Source organism: Acomys russatus, chromosome 11, assembly GCF_903995435.1.
Source record: "Acomys russatus chromosome 11, mAcoRus1.1, whole genome shotgun sequence".
Lineage (NCBI taxonomy): Eukaryota > Metazoa > Chordata > Mammalia > Rodentia > Muridae > Acomys > Acomys russatus.
This window is the reverse complement of record NC_067147.1, coordinates 62,302,115-62,318,189: the sequence shown is the minus strand read 5'-3', so window position 1 is coordinate 62,318,189 and position 16,075 is coordinate 62,302,115. Positions and strand designations below refer to the sequence as shown.

General features: G+C 49.5%; 1 protein-coding gene across 2 annotated transcripts; it reads right to left on the bottom strand.

The window, feature by feature from the left end:
• Positions 1 to 2,661: 2,661 nt before the first annotated feature.
• Positions 2,662 to 9,962, bottom strand: Trim26 (tripartite motif containing 26). Of its 2 annotated transcripts, XM_051153616.1 has the most exons (8): positions 9,421 to 9,962; positions 9,223 to 9,318; positions 7,801 to 8,031; positions 6,324 to 6,341; positions 4,838 to 4,860; positions 4,304 to 4,419; positions 4,040 to 4,072; positions 2,662 to 3,615 (listed from the first exon to the last, which is right to left on the bottom strand). In XM_051153616.1, the coding sequence occupies exons 1-8, from the start codon at positions 9,856 to 9,858 to the stop codon at positions 2,933 to 2,935; spliced, it is 1,638 nt and encodes a 545-aa protein (XP_051009573.1). In that variant the 5' UTR covers positions 9,859 to 9,962; the 3' UTR covers positions 2,662 to 2,932. The 2 variants fall into 2 exon arrangements, with proteins under 2 accessions (XP_051009573.1, XP_051009574.1); XM_051153617.1 differs by lacking the exon at positions 6,324 to 6,341.
• Positions 9,963 to 16,075: the final 6,113 nt, after the last annotated feature.

Below are 16,075 nucleotides of genomic sequence, written 5' to 3'. Positions count from 1 at the left end.
TGGAACTTGTGTCTTGGAATCTTGTATAGCATTTTGTTGTTGTTGTTGCTGCTGTTGTTTTTTAATGTGTTGAGTACCTCAGCTTCCTGCAGTCCTGTTCCTGGGCATGGTGATCCCTCTGAATGGAAAGCCATAAACAGACAAGGAAGTCTATACCCTAAGACACCAGCAAAGCTACAAGCCAATGGGATTTGGAAGGGAAAACAAAAAACAAAAGTGAAAAAAATAAAAGCTTCGAAATGACCGCTGTAGGGAAACTGGGACTCTGTTTGGCTTGCATTAATTTATAGTGACTTTTATACAGAAAGATGGAGATGCTTTGGGGCCTCATCAACTCTAGGTGGGCCCTGAAAAACCTTCAGGTAATTTCTCAGGGCTTTGAGAGAATGTTCTAATAAAGTGACCCACAGGCCTTTGTGTTTTGTGTCTAATCTGTGTACTGTGACAACGTGGAACTAGGACAGGCCAAGATTCTACAGTTTCAGTGTTCCAGGCCTCTGTAACATGTTAAAGGACTGGTCCAAAGGGCGGAATAATTAGAAGGTGGTGGGATGTCAGCAGGGCATGCTCTGGAAGGGATGTTCTGGAAAGGGGCCTGGGGGGTGGGCTGGTTCATTCTGTTTCCTGGCTGATGAGACGTGCGACTCTGCTCTGTCAAGCACAACTGCCAGGATATTGTCGCTATGACAGCACTGAGACCACTGGTCATGGGCTGCACCTCCAGAACTCTGAGCCAAAGTAAAATGTTTTCTAGGCTGCCTGCCTCAGATGTTTTTAAAGCTGGCCCCAACCCAATATGTGGCAGTATAAGCCTTTAAATCTCACCCAGCCAGTCTGAGCCAACCACATCTACATAGTGAGATCCTATCCAGTCCTTTAATTTCATGCACGTATGTATGTATGCATGCATGTATGTATATGGTATGTATGGTATATGTGTGTGCCTGTATGTGTGTGTTTATATTTGTATATGTGGGTCCAAATGTGCTACCACACAAAGTGACGATACAGGTAAGACTCCCAAACCCCTCTGTAGAACAGAAACAAGCTACCAAGAACGATCACCAGGCAGAGTGCCCACCTGGAAATGCTGAACTTCAGGAGCTTAAGGCAGTAGAGCAATCCTGACATTCTGAAGGATCCCTTAAGTATAAGGGAGATAAATATGTCCAGATGCTGACAACTTAAAAAATTCAACCCTCACACTCTTCTCAGGAAGTTATTGGTATGTGATCAAATCACCCCAGATTAGTGAACAGAGGGTCCAGAAGCAGGGCCAGGGCTGGGGATGTAGCTGAGGCTCCCTGTGATGCTTGCCTGGGTGCACAAGACCCTGGGTTCGGTCACCAGCACTGTTATAAACCAGGCATCATGGTGCCCATCTGAAACCTCAGACCTTGTAAGGTAGAGACAGGAAGGTTTCATGTCTCGCCACATAACGAAACTGAGGCTAGCCTGGGCTACAGGTCTCAGGGAGGGAAAAAAACAATCCAGAGCCCCAAATCTGAGACAGAAGAGGATCTAAAAAGCTGTGCACAGGGGCAGCAATCAATGGCTCAGGCTCAAGGTCACTTCAGAAGGCATCTAGATAAAAACGGAGACAGCACTGGATGACTGTCTTGAGATTTCTGGCCGCTGAAAGAGCTTGTGGTTTATTTAGTAGTAAAGAGACAGGAAATGAAGTAAAAGAGACGGGAGAGAAGCTGACTAACTCTAGGAAAAACAAGAGGGTGGTAAGGGAGCCACTGTGTGTGTACTAGTGACTCAGGCAGCATGTGACATATACAGTGTCCAGTCTTGAGACAGTGTGATGACTCCAGTCTCTCAAGAGCAGAGGGGAGCTAGCGCTCGCACAGGCAGAGGACATTTAGAATGTTTGAGGATAAAGAGAAGGGCGTCGTTTTGACTAAGCAGGCAGGGGCTGTGGTTGAACTGTGGGCACTCGCTGGGTCAGCAGGGAGACACAGTAGGCCCTCTCCCCGTAGTAAGATCTGGGGTGGGGGTTCTCGAGATTCCTCACAGCCCCATCTTCCCTTCCACAACCCACCTCCTAGGCACGTGTCCTGACTATATTAGTTGGAGACCTTGAGGTGTGGTCTTGATCTCCTGGGTACTGGCCTCAGTGCTTTTACATCCAGGGATCAACAGCAAGATGTTGGGGTTGTTTTAAAAACTCCCTTCACAAGGACGACTCTGCAGAGGTAATTTATTGATCACAGCTGCTACCTGAGCCACAGTCGGCCCTGGGGAGTCCCACCTCCTCAGGTCTGGGTTTGGAGGCCTTGAGAGCTTTGCTAGCCACACCAGATGACCCCACCAGCACTCCAGGACATAGACTTACAGAGCCTTGAAAGCTTCGGTGGATTTTGCCTATGTCCACTCCTGCTCTGGTGGGGTAGGAGAAGTGACTTTAGGAACCCAGGACAGGTAGGGGACAGAGTGGGCAAGGGGAACCTCAAATCTGAGGACAGCAAAATGGTTTCAGATGTCAGTCAAAGTCTTCCCTGTGGGCGTTGGGTAACAACTAAACCAGAAGATGCTGCTGCTGCTGCTGCTGCTGCTCAACAGAGAGCACGGAGCCAAGACAAAATGGATGCTCAGGAAGGAGGGGGTCACTTGGTCTTCAGAGAAGGAGACCCCAGAGGAAATGGTCAGGGGCTGAGCAGCCGGAACAAGAAATCTGGATAGAGTGACAGTGCTGAGAGATAACTTGGCTGCAGCAGTGGGGACATCTCTGGCAGCAGATGTGCTGCCCTCCTCTCTCCTCCTCCTGGTGCTCTGGCCAAGAACCTTCCTCCATCACACAGTCTCGGGATCCCAGAGAAGGAAGATTCTGTGGACGTGGGGTCCAGGCAACCCTTCTTCATCTCAGCATCCTGGAATCTCAGAGTAGCGAAGTCTCTGTAGGGGTGGCCCAGGCAGGTTCTGGAATTCAGGGTCTTAGCAGAAGGCGTGTTCCTGGCCACTTGAGCCAGAGGAAGGGAACCAGGCGCCGGCTGAAGGTGGCCGTGAAGGTGTAGATGAGTTCCTGAGACTCTGCGTTGGTGAATGTCACAGTGCCCCCTTCATAATCCAGGGCGATCCCCACTCTCCGGGGCCTCAGCACTGGGAAGAGCTGGGCCTCAGGGCTTGTGTTGGCCCAGATGCCTGAAGGGGAGAGCCGGAGGGCCCACACACCATCCTCGGGCCGCAGGGAGAGGTCCCCTTTCCTCTTCACAGAGTCCTTGGCCACGCCCACCATGCAGCTTTCCAGAACTTCCTCCTCTTCTTCCTCTTCCTCCTCCTCTTCCTCCCCTAGTGATTCCTCATCTTCATCTGTTTCCCAGTCTTCATATCCGTCCCCATAGCCAGCCTCCTCATCTTCTTCCTCCTCTTCCCCTTCTTCTTCTTCCTCCCCCTCCTCCTCATCCTCTGACCAGCCTTCCCTCTCCAACTCCACTTCCCAGTACACCTTGCCCCAGGTGAAGCCCTTGCTGCCCAACACCCCTGGCTCACAGTCGAACTGCTGGGGATGCAGGCCGTCACTCTGGTACTGGCTGGTATAGGTCACACACTTCCAGTCCTCTGAAAGCTGCAGGTACCCGCTGGCCGACTGTGGGTCCAGGGTGACACTTACTGTGTGACAAGTGAGAAAGTAACAGTGTCAGTGGTGGGCTGGGAAGGGGTGACCAGACCCCCTAATATCAGTGGCCGTGCTGCCTCACTGCACAGTTGAAAGAATACTATTTATATCGTGCTGTCTGTGAACTGTGTCCCCTGGAGGTACTCAGCACACACAGCATAGGTCTGGGTAGGGTGCTCTCTGGCCGTGGGCTGCCACTGCTGTTTGCTCTGAAAGAAGGACCTTATTATGGTCAGGTAGATAAGAAAAAGGACTAGAAGCGTGACCCGTGACATCAAAGGATCGCCAATACTGTAGCCTGCACAGTAGACTGGTCTGAAACGTAAGGGATAGGGCTACCTTTGGGCAGTGCCAGTGAGGGCCCCACAGGGCCGTCTTCTCTGTGAGGGAACATGGAACAAACGCTCGTTCACTTACCTGTCTTATACTCCAAGTCTCTCAGCAGCTTGCCTATGAAGGAGAGAAGGACAGAAATGTTTTACAGACCCAGCAAACTCACGGGCCCATTTCTTACTTGGTATTAATTCTGGGACAGGGCTCTACTGGATATCCCAAGGAAAAAAGATACAGAAGACAGAGCTCCTTGGAAAATTAAGATGGGAGAACATGGTAGTGAGAAGCCATGGTATCCCCAAGTGTGGCCCAGCCTGACCTCCAGCCGGGCACCTCCCCGGTGCTTACCCTGGAACTGCCTCAGGCCTCGCTGCAGAGAAAGAAGTTTATCTGAGAATTCTCCTGCCTTTCTTTTAACCATGTGAGGGATGGCTTTTCCAATCCAGAACTTCTTCCGTGGGTACCTGAAAAAGCGACAGACACAAGCAAACATCGTATGGCTCTCTTCCTGCTTTTTTGCCAGTGTCTGTGTCAATTACAAAGTGAGCAGGGAAGGTTTGATTGTCCCTAACCGAGGGCAGAAGAATCGGCCAAATCCAGTATCTGAACCAGGACATGAGACTGCCAGCAGACCCCACAAGAGAGCACCCCGTCTGCCAGGCCAGGCTTTCACCCTCCCTCTGTTACAGGTGAAGACAGTGAGCCCAGCTGGACTTCAGAGACCATGCTAGGAGAGCGCAGCCTCTAATCCTCCCACAAAGTAAAGCAAGGGCTGCCATGCCTCTGGCACCTGTCACTCCCTCTGTTTACATGGACCATGGCCATGGAGGGGGGCGGAGCCAGGTGAGGGAGGGAATGAAGACCAGCAAATGCAACTCTTACCTGTTGGCAAAGTCCTTGGTGTCCTGCAAGGGAAGAAAACACAAGCACCAAAGTGAACTGAGTAAAACGGCATCCACACAGTCAATACCAAGTAACAGGCAGGCACGCAAGAGCAAACAACACACATGGCGTCTTCCCCTAGGGAATTGCTGGTCTAGTGGGACACTGGATAAAACAGAAAACAAACAATGGGCTGGAGAGGCGGCTCAGGGGTTAAGAGCACCAGCCGCTCTTCCAGAGGACGCAGGCTTGGTTCCTAGCACACATTCACACCATCTATAACTCCAGTTTCAGGAAACCCTACGGCCCCACAGGCACCAAGCATGCAAGTGAATAGACAGACATTCAGGTCAAAACAAACAGCCATAGGTGACACGTGACCAGGCCTCTCCAAGGAGACACTTAAGCTAAGGTTTGAAGACTGAGAAAGTACTGGCTGCGTGTATGATAAGAAATGGCAAAGGGCTTAGAGCCGAGGCAGGGCCGGATCACAACAGGTAGGATGGGGTGATGGATCTTACTCCTCCCAGCACCCAGCATACCCTCTCCCCAGCTGTACACACTTGTGTGCACGCAGGTGTGGTCTACCACAACGTATGCAGAAGTCAGAGGACAACCTGGGCCCGCTGGTTCTCTCCTTCCAGCTGGTTCTGTGGACTGAACTCAGGTGGTCAGGCTTGGTGGCAGCTGCCATGTTACCCACCTTCTTCCCTTCTTTATAATACTAACCTTGAGCTCTGGCCTGACATGTGACCAATCAAGACACTACATTTCCCACATTCCCCACAATCAAGTCTGGTCATGTGTCTAAACTCCAATGGGGTGATGGCCAATACTTCCCCGTCTTGTCTTCTCACTGGCTGAATTCTGAACAGTGATTAGTTCAACTCAAACCTCATGGCTGAGAGAGAACAATACTCCCTAAGACTAGAGTCAGACAGAAATGAGCCAGCTCCTGGATGGCCTCACGGATGTCTCAGACCCTCGCCTCTGAACTCCTACAGGAACAGAGAGGAAGTTCTGCTCTACATGAGCTACTGGGAAGCAGCTATCAGGAACCCTAGGTGACCAGACACTTGGCTGCTCCTTGACAAGTGTGGCCGGAGTCAATGGGACAGAGGAGTCGTCCTGGAGCTGCTGTGGACTGAAGTTGGAGAGGACAGCAGGGGGCAAAAGAAAGAAGGTGAGCATGCCACGACTGTTCCAGAGCCACACAAGCTGATATGGTGGCCAAGGACCACTGAGGATAGACGCCTTGTGAAAGAGGAAAATAGCGGTGCTGTCTGCATGGCAGAGACAGTGGGGGGACACATAGGGTGGGAGCATCTTTGAGATGTGTTGCTCCGTCTGAGGCCTCCACAGTTCTGTGTTGACTGGTTTTCACTTTCCTTTCACTCAGTCCACAAAGCTTTGCTAAGTGATTCCTTGTGTCAGGCAGGCACTGATCCAGAAGCTAGAGGGCAGCAATAAAAAAGGCAAATCCTACCTGTGTAGAGCAGGCGTCCTAGCAGAGGGAAGCAGACGAGAGAGAGAAAAGGTCAACATACAAATTAACATCAGGCCGCGCTGTGTTAGAAAGTAGGGTGAGGGGGATGGGCAGAGGGCAGGCTGGCTTCTCAGAGAGGTAACGAGCCCAATCATCAAATCCCGGCTGTTCCAGAAGATTCGGGAGCTTTGCTCCAGGAAAACCCGAATACAGACAAAATCTGCCAACTCCATCATTTTATGTAGTGGTTTTAAGCACATTTTTCTCTCCTCAGCACTTCCTACCATGGCAGCTTCAGAGGCCAAGCCCTGAGGTACAGACTGGGGCCTCTGCGTAGTAGCTACTTCCAGGGTGGGTCAGGGGACAGTCACACTGGTGACAAACCCTAGCACTCTTAGCCGTCCACTCACACCCCGTATCTACACATGCGCAGACAGAAGGGGAAGTCTGACAGCAAAGGAAGGCGACGGGGACGGGGCAGGACACACTGGGCGAAAAACAGGACCAGACCTGGGAGCGCCATTACCAGCTGGAGTTGGACCTCATTCCTAACCTGCCCCAGGGTGGACCAGCCGGGCCTCTTACATGTGGCTCAATCTGCTGTGAAGAGTGGCCTCCTGCCTAGGCAGCCTGTGCCAGGGACTGACATCACGTCTCTTCCCTCCTGGGTACTGATGTGTCCTGCCACTGGTCTGGAACCCCATTTCCTAGAGACCTTTGTGTGTCCTCTGCTGGCATAAGGGTTCATTACCCCAAAACCATAGGTTCAGAGGAAACTAGGAGACAGCCCTTCTCCTGGCTTGTAAGGAGGGATGGTCTCGCCTTCCCCGCTTCAGTAGAACGCTAAGGGTGGCAATTCCTCTGGGAAGTGCTAGGAGGAAGAGGTGCTATCAGTGCAGCCTGGCAGCCACTCTCACTTCGTGCCCTGAGGCATCTGTCACACTTGTCACTGTTCTCCAGGACTGAGCTCCAAGGTTCAGAGGACTCAGCCTCCCCTCCCAGGCACAGCTCAGCCGTTCATCACCTTTATAAGGCAGCTACTAAGTCAGTACCCGCCTTAGTCAGGCGTGGCACTGCACGCCTATAACCCCAGCACACAGAAGGCTGAGGCAGGACTGCCTCATATTTGAGGACAGATGGTATGTCACAGTAAGACTGTCTCAAAAACCAAACACCTGCCTTATGATGAGGAGGGCTTGATGGAGGCCGCAGGAGGAGGGTGATGGCAACAAAGACTTCAATTCTGTGGCACTTTTACATTTTTAGACACCTTTGTAGATGATGATTGTTTTTCTAAAGTGATGCCAAGTTGATGTTAAGCTCATGGGACTCTGGACTAAACAAGGAGGATTTGGCTATTACACCCATATTTTAGACAGTAAACTGAGGACCCAGGAGGCAGAATTTCTTCAAAGGCCACGTAGGAGTGTGAGGGCAGGCCCTACCCTGATGCCCTCCTGGGCCCCTCGCCCCTTACCTGCATTAGCTCTGCAGCTGGCTGCCTCGCTTTGCCTTCCAGCTCGGAGATGACCAGAGTCAAGCGGCCAAGCTCGCTGACGCCCCGGGTCTTGAACTTCTCCCTGCCCTCGGTGAGCAGCTGTTCCAAGGTGGCCAGCTGGTCCAGCAGGTGCTGCTCCCGCTTCTTCAGAAACTGGTGGCCCTGCTTAAACTCTGCCACAATGTACTGCCTCTGCTCCTGCAGCTTTGTCTGTCAGGGCAAAGGGCACGGTGTGTGTGTATGTGTGCGTCACCCCTAGGAACTGGGCCCCATTACATCCTCTGCTGATTGTTGTCCGTGAATCTTTGAGCCAGCCTTGTCACTCAGTCTATTCCCCTCACTGATCTCAGAGCTGACTCCGCCTGACTGCTCTGTCACGGTCACATGGTCTTGCAATGAAAGGTAGCCCATGTACCCTGCTAATGGCATGTCACCCTTCGACATGACATCTGTTACCCCTTTTAGGAAGCTCTGCTTGAGAGATGAAGCCCAAACTCAGCCAGTCTTCCTTTCAGCATCCCCATCATCTGTACATAAGTGTACCCATCCCTTCCAAGTGGGACGGTGCCCTCCTTCCCCAGTGAGGCTGCAGTGTGGGTCCTCAGCGCCTCCAGCAAGGGAGGGTGCCTGCCCACGTGGGTCCTCAGCTGCTCTGGCAAGGGTGGGTGCCTGCCCATGCACTACAGGATCCAGAGGTGCTTAGTGAACCTGAGCTCTCTCTAGCTTTATCTGTTTCACAGCCTGGCTACACACTGCTAGGCCTGACCCCAGCATCCCTCCACGGCCCGTTTTCCCTGACTGACACCCCCACTGTACGCGCGCACGTGCGCGCGCGCGCGCGCGCACACACACAGACACACACACACACACACACACACACACACACACACACACACACTCCCCCCCAGAACTGGACCCGCCTCATCAGCTGTCCCTCCTGACCTGTCTGAGAGCACACAGTGTGCTGCCAGTCTTCTGTACCGCGCACAGTGGGCCTGAGTCTCACCAGACAGCCTCAGAGCCGCTCAGGCTTCCCTTGTCCCTTTCCTCTTGGTCTCTGCCCTGAAGCTATCACCCCCTTCCAAACACCCCAGCTGCCCTCTACTCAGGAAATCACACCTTCCCTGTCCTAGGAGGAAAGCACACAATCAGGTTCCTCAGCCCCTTCACAGAGCAGCCACAGCTGCCAGACAACCCACTTTCCTATCAGAGGAGAAATCAGGCCCAAAGCCTGAGACATACAGCAGGACCAAATGGATAGCCTGTGCATGCAGGGATGGGGCGGGCTAGCCTGCTCTACTCTTGGGGAAGCCCAGTTGGCCTGAAGGCAGCCTAGCAACCATACTCCTAGCAACACGGCGCAGCTGCCCGGCCCCTCCCCACACCTCGGCTCCCATGTACCAATGCATCCAGTATATCAGCCTCGCCCTTGGCTTGAAAGCCCTGAATTTTGTCTCTGTCTCTCCTCAGGGTGTTCAGGTGGTTCAGAATCTTTTCCTGGGGAAAGAGAAGCGGTGCAAAGAGATGAGTGTCCTGAGCTGTGGCAAGAGGGACACCAGACAGAGCCCTCCCTCTCAGGCCTTGGCGGGGAGGCCTTACCCTGTGAGGCAGGGCGGCCTTCTCCACCAGGACTGCGGTGTGGGGGCGGTGCTCCCGGGACTCGCGGCACATGACGCACAGCAGCTTGCCGTCGTCTTCACAGTAGTAGTGCAGCTTTTCCTGGTGGCGCTCGCACAGCTTCGCGTCCTGCGGCTCTCGGGCCAGCTCTCCTGGCTGCCTGCCGTTGTCCACCTTCAGCCGCTCAATGTTCTCCACCAGACTGGCCAGCTGCCACACAGGCCGGATGTTCTCTTTCTTAAAGGGCTTCTTGCATAGCGGGCAGACCGGGCGGTTCCCCGATATGGGGCGGATGTCACTCGTGCAGCTGCGGCAGAAGACGTGGCCACAGTCGATGGTCACTGGGTCCCGCAGGTAGTCCAGGCAGATGGAGCAGGTCACCTCCTCCTCCAGGCTCCTCAAAGGGGCTGACGCAGCCATGGTTCCCTCAGCCTGGGAGGAGTGGGGTTAGCTCTGCTCCTTAGTCGGGCTTTTCTTCCTCAGAGACCAGACCTGAAATTAAGAGCAGACTCAGCAAAAGGAGACGAGTGACATCCATCCCTGCCCAGCATTGTTCAAGCTAAGATCTCGCAAGGGAGATGGCTCTGTTGCTGTTCTGGGCTGTGCAATGGCCCTTCTAGGGACGCGGGAGCTCAGGCAAAAAAAGCTGTTGCTGTCAACTTTCCCAGATCTGGTTCTCTTCCTGCTCCTGCTCCTGCCCCCACCCCCCGACAACAGAAACGCCACTTGAGTACTCTGAGCCTCAGTTTACCCATCCATAAAATGGAGAAAGATATCTACAGGGGATTCTACGCAGGGTACATAAAAGAACTCTGTTGGAAACAGTTAAGTATAGGCCTGGCTCATAGGAGGAAGTCTAGGAGAGAACCCAGACCCCTGGCTCCTTAGTCCACTGCATACAGTCTAAGAGCTAAAACTGAAAGTGGCATCAAGAATGCAGGGCCTGCCTCACCTTATAGGACACGGTGGATGCCCAACCTGGGCAGGGAAGGCGTCTAACCACGCCGCATTCTGCAATGCTGGAACGGCAACACTGTCACTGACAGGTACAATGGGATCAACAGAGCTCAGTGGCCTGTTACAGTCAATTCCATCAGTTCGGCCTAAGAAGCCAATAACTGTCACAGGGAGACTGAAATGTACTTTAAAGCTGCCAGCACTGCGCCGGGCAGGAGCTAAACTGATACAAATCTACTCATAAACTAACATAAACTACTCTAACCCTCATAACATACATTTATCCCAAGCACTTGCCACTATGATCCTCGGAGACGTCTCTCTCCCTCCCTGTCAACTGTCAGGTCCTCTTTCTTCCTGTTAACTGTCAATCTTGGCTCTGCCCCCTCTCCAGGAAATCCCGCCTTCCACTTCCTGTCCTTCTGCCCAGCTGATTGGCTAAACAGTGCTTTATTGACAGTTGTTACATCCACTCAAGACATTCCTCCACAATTCCCCTTTTTAGTCTAATAATAAAAAAAACTTTTACCTATACATTGATATTATTACACCAATTACACACACAAGAACCACAAGACAATCGTTACATTCATGCTATGCTCATAATGTTCCGCTGTCTTCAACCCCATCAGACTTGAGAAGGAATAAAATTAATTAGCTAAGTAAATAGGAAGTGTAAGTCAGCAGCTTCCAAAATGGGGAAAAAATAATGACAGAGACAACTCATTGCCTGAACAGCCACTCAGAACTTTCTAACATGCTGGAGCATCATCTTCAGCCTTCTGGTCCAGTGTATCTGACAGACATACTTGTGAAGCAAGGACTGCTGAGGACTTGCCTACCCTGTCTTGGCAGAGTGTGGCCGTCAACTCCACCTGCTTGCCCATTTCAGGCAGAATTCTGTCTGTGACAGAAAAAAGGACATTTTTGCCCAGTGGCTGGTTTGACACATCTGAAGCCAGCTCCATAAGGAGGTTCCTCGATGCTCATCACCTTCTTTGAGGCAGGCTGGGTGCTGCCAGGAGTCAGTATGTGTCATTTTCAAAGAATCCTCAAAACAATAAAAATTCTGAGGTTTTTGAAGACCTTATCTAAATATTTTACCTGATCTATCTATTGAACCTAGGATGTATATTCTTGTGATAAAATTGAATAGTATAATGAATTAAAAATAAATTTATTTTATATCAATATAAAATATTCTATTCCAATGAATTAAAAACAGCCTTGTGAGTAACAGTTAAGGCCTTAAGTTGAAAAATAGATTCAATAATCCACCTTTTGTCCTATCATTTCTATATATTTCTATATTCTCAGAAAAAAATCTTTGAGTCCAACCTTGTTCTCTCTCTGAATAAAACCAATACTAACACAACCAATTCCCAATGAAAATAAATACCCACAGCCCCAAACCTTACCCTCCCCCCTTTAAGGGAAATGGATGTGTTCTCTTTTTAAAGCTTCTTCAGGCTGATTTGGGGTGAATAACACCTATGTAGGGGCCCAAATAAAACTAGGAAAATGGTTAAACAAGCTGAGATAGCATTTGTGGTCCAGTCTGTAAATGTTGAGAAATTCAGACTTAATAAAAGTCCTTTGTGGGACAGTCTGATATGCTGGAGCTTTCTCCCAAGCTGCCCTGGGAGATGCTCTGTCCTGATGATGAACAACAACCGAAGCACTTGAGGATGGAACACGAGGAACGCAGGAGGTCAGCGTCTCCGCCTGCTGGAGGATGCATCCTGTCAGGTCTGATCCAGCGTCAGTGTCTGGTACTTTTGTTCAGAAAATATATAATATCTCACAAGCATTATACAGTTCTAAAACATTAAATGCAGTGTGCAGGATGCACAGAACAACTGAGGCTGGTTCTGTAGTTTGAATTCATGTACGTATAGACTGACTTAGGTCAGCAGTCTCCCTCTCATCCAGGGCTGTTTTATTTTGGCCTCTTTCACAGAGGAAGTATAGTATTACCATTGCCAAAGAACATGCAATCATTATTTAATTGAAATCAAAACAAGACTGTATAGTTCTTAATGTCCTTCTCTAGGCTCTGTGGCTCCTGATGGATAGGCCAGGCCGCTACCTGTCTCCCGAGAAAATGTTGCCCTGAGCAAAAGAAAAGGCATTAAGGTTATCCTTTTAAGTATATGAATTTTAGCCTTTGAGTTTTGGGGACCTAACTAGGCTGACGTGTACTTTGTCACCTGTAAGTCCTCGGTGTCTTTTTGTATCTGGTGTCACCGCCACCTGTCCCCCGTGAAAGTAGCTCACATTTAGAGGGATAAGCCAGCTGCCAGAGCTGTGACACCTCAACTCAGCATACAAAGGCTTTTCAATGTGGGAGGCACGCAGTTTGCATGTCTGTTAATGAAAAATTTGCCAATTTAAATCCTAGGCCGTTACACTCTGTGGAGACCAGGCTGATCTAGAACTCACAGAGATCCACCTGTCTTTTTCTCCATTGTGTTAAGATTAAGGGTGTGTGCCACCACTGCCCTGCACAAATCTACAAAATCTACAAAAATCTCAAGTAATTTTCAAAAGATAACAAAAAAATCCTGTCTTGGGTCAGTTGCACAAAATTATGCTTCAGTAAGCGAAGCCCTGCCCACCACTCTTTTGAATTTAGTCACTGCTACCTCGCATAGGTGGGCCCTTTCCAGAGAGAGCTGACAAACACCTTGCAGCTACTAAGTTCTGAATTCCAGCCATTATGAACTCTGTGGAAGAGTTTGGTTCCTTCTTCCCTTCTCATTGTTGGTAACTTAGCCTGGCAAATCTCAGCTTTCTGCCTTTCTCCCTGAACAACAAAAGCCAAGAAAAGGCCAAAAAAAAAAAAAAAAAAGATCATAGTGGCAAGTACTTAGGATATATGTATGTTATGAGGTTTAGAGTCGTTTATGTCCGTTTACGAGTAGATTTGTATCAGCTTAGCTCCTGCCTGGCGCAGTGCTGGCAGCTTTAAAGTACATTTCAGTCTCCCTGTGACAGTTACTGGCTTCTTAGGCCGAACCGATGCAATTTACCATAACAGTGGACCCTGCTAACAGTTACAGTACATACAGAGACTTAAAACTGCATGGCCCAAGGAGAAAACACAATGCTGACTCCTTAAGGATATGATGTGATAATATATAAAAGTGCTCTGCAGGTGGCAGCACTACACAAACAAGGAACTACGCTGCTGAGAGCATGAACCAAAACACCCTTGGGTTTAGACATGTGTAACTTAAAAAAAAAAAAAAGTAATGAATAAAAAAGAAAAACGTACATCCCACTTGAAATGAAATTCAACTAGCAAATGAAGAAGTGAGCGTCAGGTCCCCTGAGCGTTGGCTTGCTCTTGAGGAACAGGGCTGGCCCAGTGTTCTCAGCTTAACACATGGCAGAGTCTGAAAGCAGGAAAGGAAATGAAACTGTGGGGTGCCTGTGGGCCAAAGCCCTTCCTAGCCACTTGCAGAATGGCCTGGAAGTTTAAAAGGCAGGCAGGCCTTCTGCTGTGTTTTTGTTTGTTTGTTTGTTTTTTGCTTGCTGGAGAGAGGACAGAATGTATACTTTCTGTGATAGAGTTCAGCTACAGTTAATTTTTCTTTCACCTAGATCGAGCCGCCTTCACCATTAGGAAGCCATGGTAAACCAGCTCATGCAGGCCCAGCGGGTATTTAGATCTCCTCAGGATGAATAAAACTATGTCCATGCACAGTGCGTTACAGTCAACATGGCAGGGCGTACAGAAGGTGACTGGCTAATACCTGGGGAAGGGTTAACAGAGTTAGACGCTCGGGCACTGCACTAGGATTCTGTTTGGAATTAGTGAGGAGACCCTAAGGCTCAAGGGAATCGGGAGAAAATATAAGCATCCTTCCTGTAACTGCCACTGTCACAACACACATGTCATTAACAGATGTCAAGGCCATCAGGTGAAAATTATGGGCAGTCCCCACAGTGCCAAAGTGGATCCTTTCTTAATGCGCCTTGATGAGGGAGAGATCCAGTGGACGGTCACCTTAGGCAAATACCCAAACCAGCCAATCTGGCACAGGTTTCCTGATGAGGAACCATAGGGGTCAGGCAACATCACCTGGGGCTGGAGAGATGGCCCAACAGTTAAAGAGCACTTGCTGCTCTTCCAGGGGACCCAGGTTCCATATTCTTAGCACCCATATGGCAGCTCACAACTGTCTATAACTCCACTTCCAGGGGATGTGATGACCTTACAAACACGTGATGACATACAAACATGCAGGCAAAATACACCCCCACACAAAGAAATAGTTACAAACAAACAAACATAACAAAAAGAAATACGATAACCTATTAAGTTTTCTTGCCAAAAAAATGTTTGACCTGATTGAACTTGAAAAGCCTTTAAATTTAACTTCCAGTTTGAAAACAATTTTAAAATTTAAAGCAATTAAACTTATCACAGAGAAGATGCTAATAGCACCAAGTTAAGCCACACCTTGAGGAAACAATGAAACAAATTCAGAACTTGGGGCATCCACAGACCAATTGTCTTTTAAAACCCTAGGGTAGGGATAGTGAGGTGGCCTGAGGGTAAAGGCATCTGCTGCCAAGCCTGAAAACTTGAATTTGATTCCTAGGACTCACAGAGTAGAAGGAGCGTATTCCTAGGACTCACAAAGTAGAAGACACACACACACACACACACACACACACACACACACACGGGGGAGGGGGGAGAGAGACAGACAGACAGAGAGACAGAGAGAGAAACAGAGAGGGAAAGGGAGAAGGAAGGAGGGAGGGAGGGAGGGGGAGAGAGAGAGAGAGAGAGAAGGGGGAGGATTCTGGCTTGAAAAGGTAGCTGTAATAATACTTCAGGGACTTTCAAGAAAAATTTAATTGGAGATGATCTTAATGGCACTAACTAGGCTATATGAAAAGTCCTGCTTCTCAGCAATCGATGTATTTAGAATGTCATCACTACAAGCTATATTGAAATGGTTAAAAAAAAACTATACAAAAAGAACAATTTGGGGAAACAAAGGTTACGTTTTCCCGTTACATTAAAAGGGTCTGTAACCACCAGAATTGTTGAAACCAGAGTCCTTAAAGCCTCGCCTGACACTGGTATTGAACTAATGGGTGTGTTCAGAACAACCAAAGCCAATGGCAGCGCTGCAGTCTTTTGTTCCTGGGTCGCTATAACTTTGACAGTCGAACCCCACTGCCTGGCTACAAAGATTCATCTTGAACATGTTCTATGTCAGGCCAGAGGTACAAACTAAAAAAAAAAAAAAAAAAAACTCGAACAATCCAGGCTCAAAGTTCAGATTCTAGAATCCAATAACCAGGTGACTTCACACTCAGGATTCTCTGCTGAGGAAGCTGAGGGGTGGCCCTGTTAACCACAACACCAAAAGGCGTAGGGGTAGGAAGCAGATCAGGTGCCAAATTGTTGGTTCAACCCATTGCATTCTTCTTACCAGACGCAGCACAGTGTAAAATGGGGCCTGAGACCAGCTCTTCAGTTCAACACCCAGATGAGCTGCCTACACAGAAGCCTTGGTGAGCTGAGCAGAGCTGACAAGGGGAAAGGGAAAAGCGCCCTAGCCTTGCTGCCACAAGCTCACACCAAGCATTCCTGTTAAATAGCACCTTTTACTTTTCAGTGATGGAATTCAAGCTCGTATAATTAAGAGAAAAATGC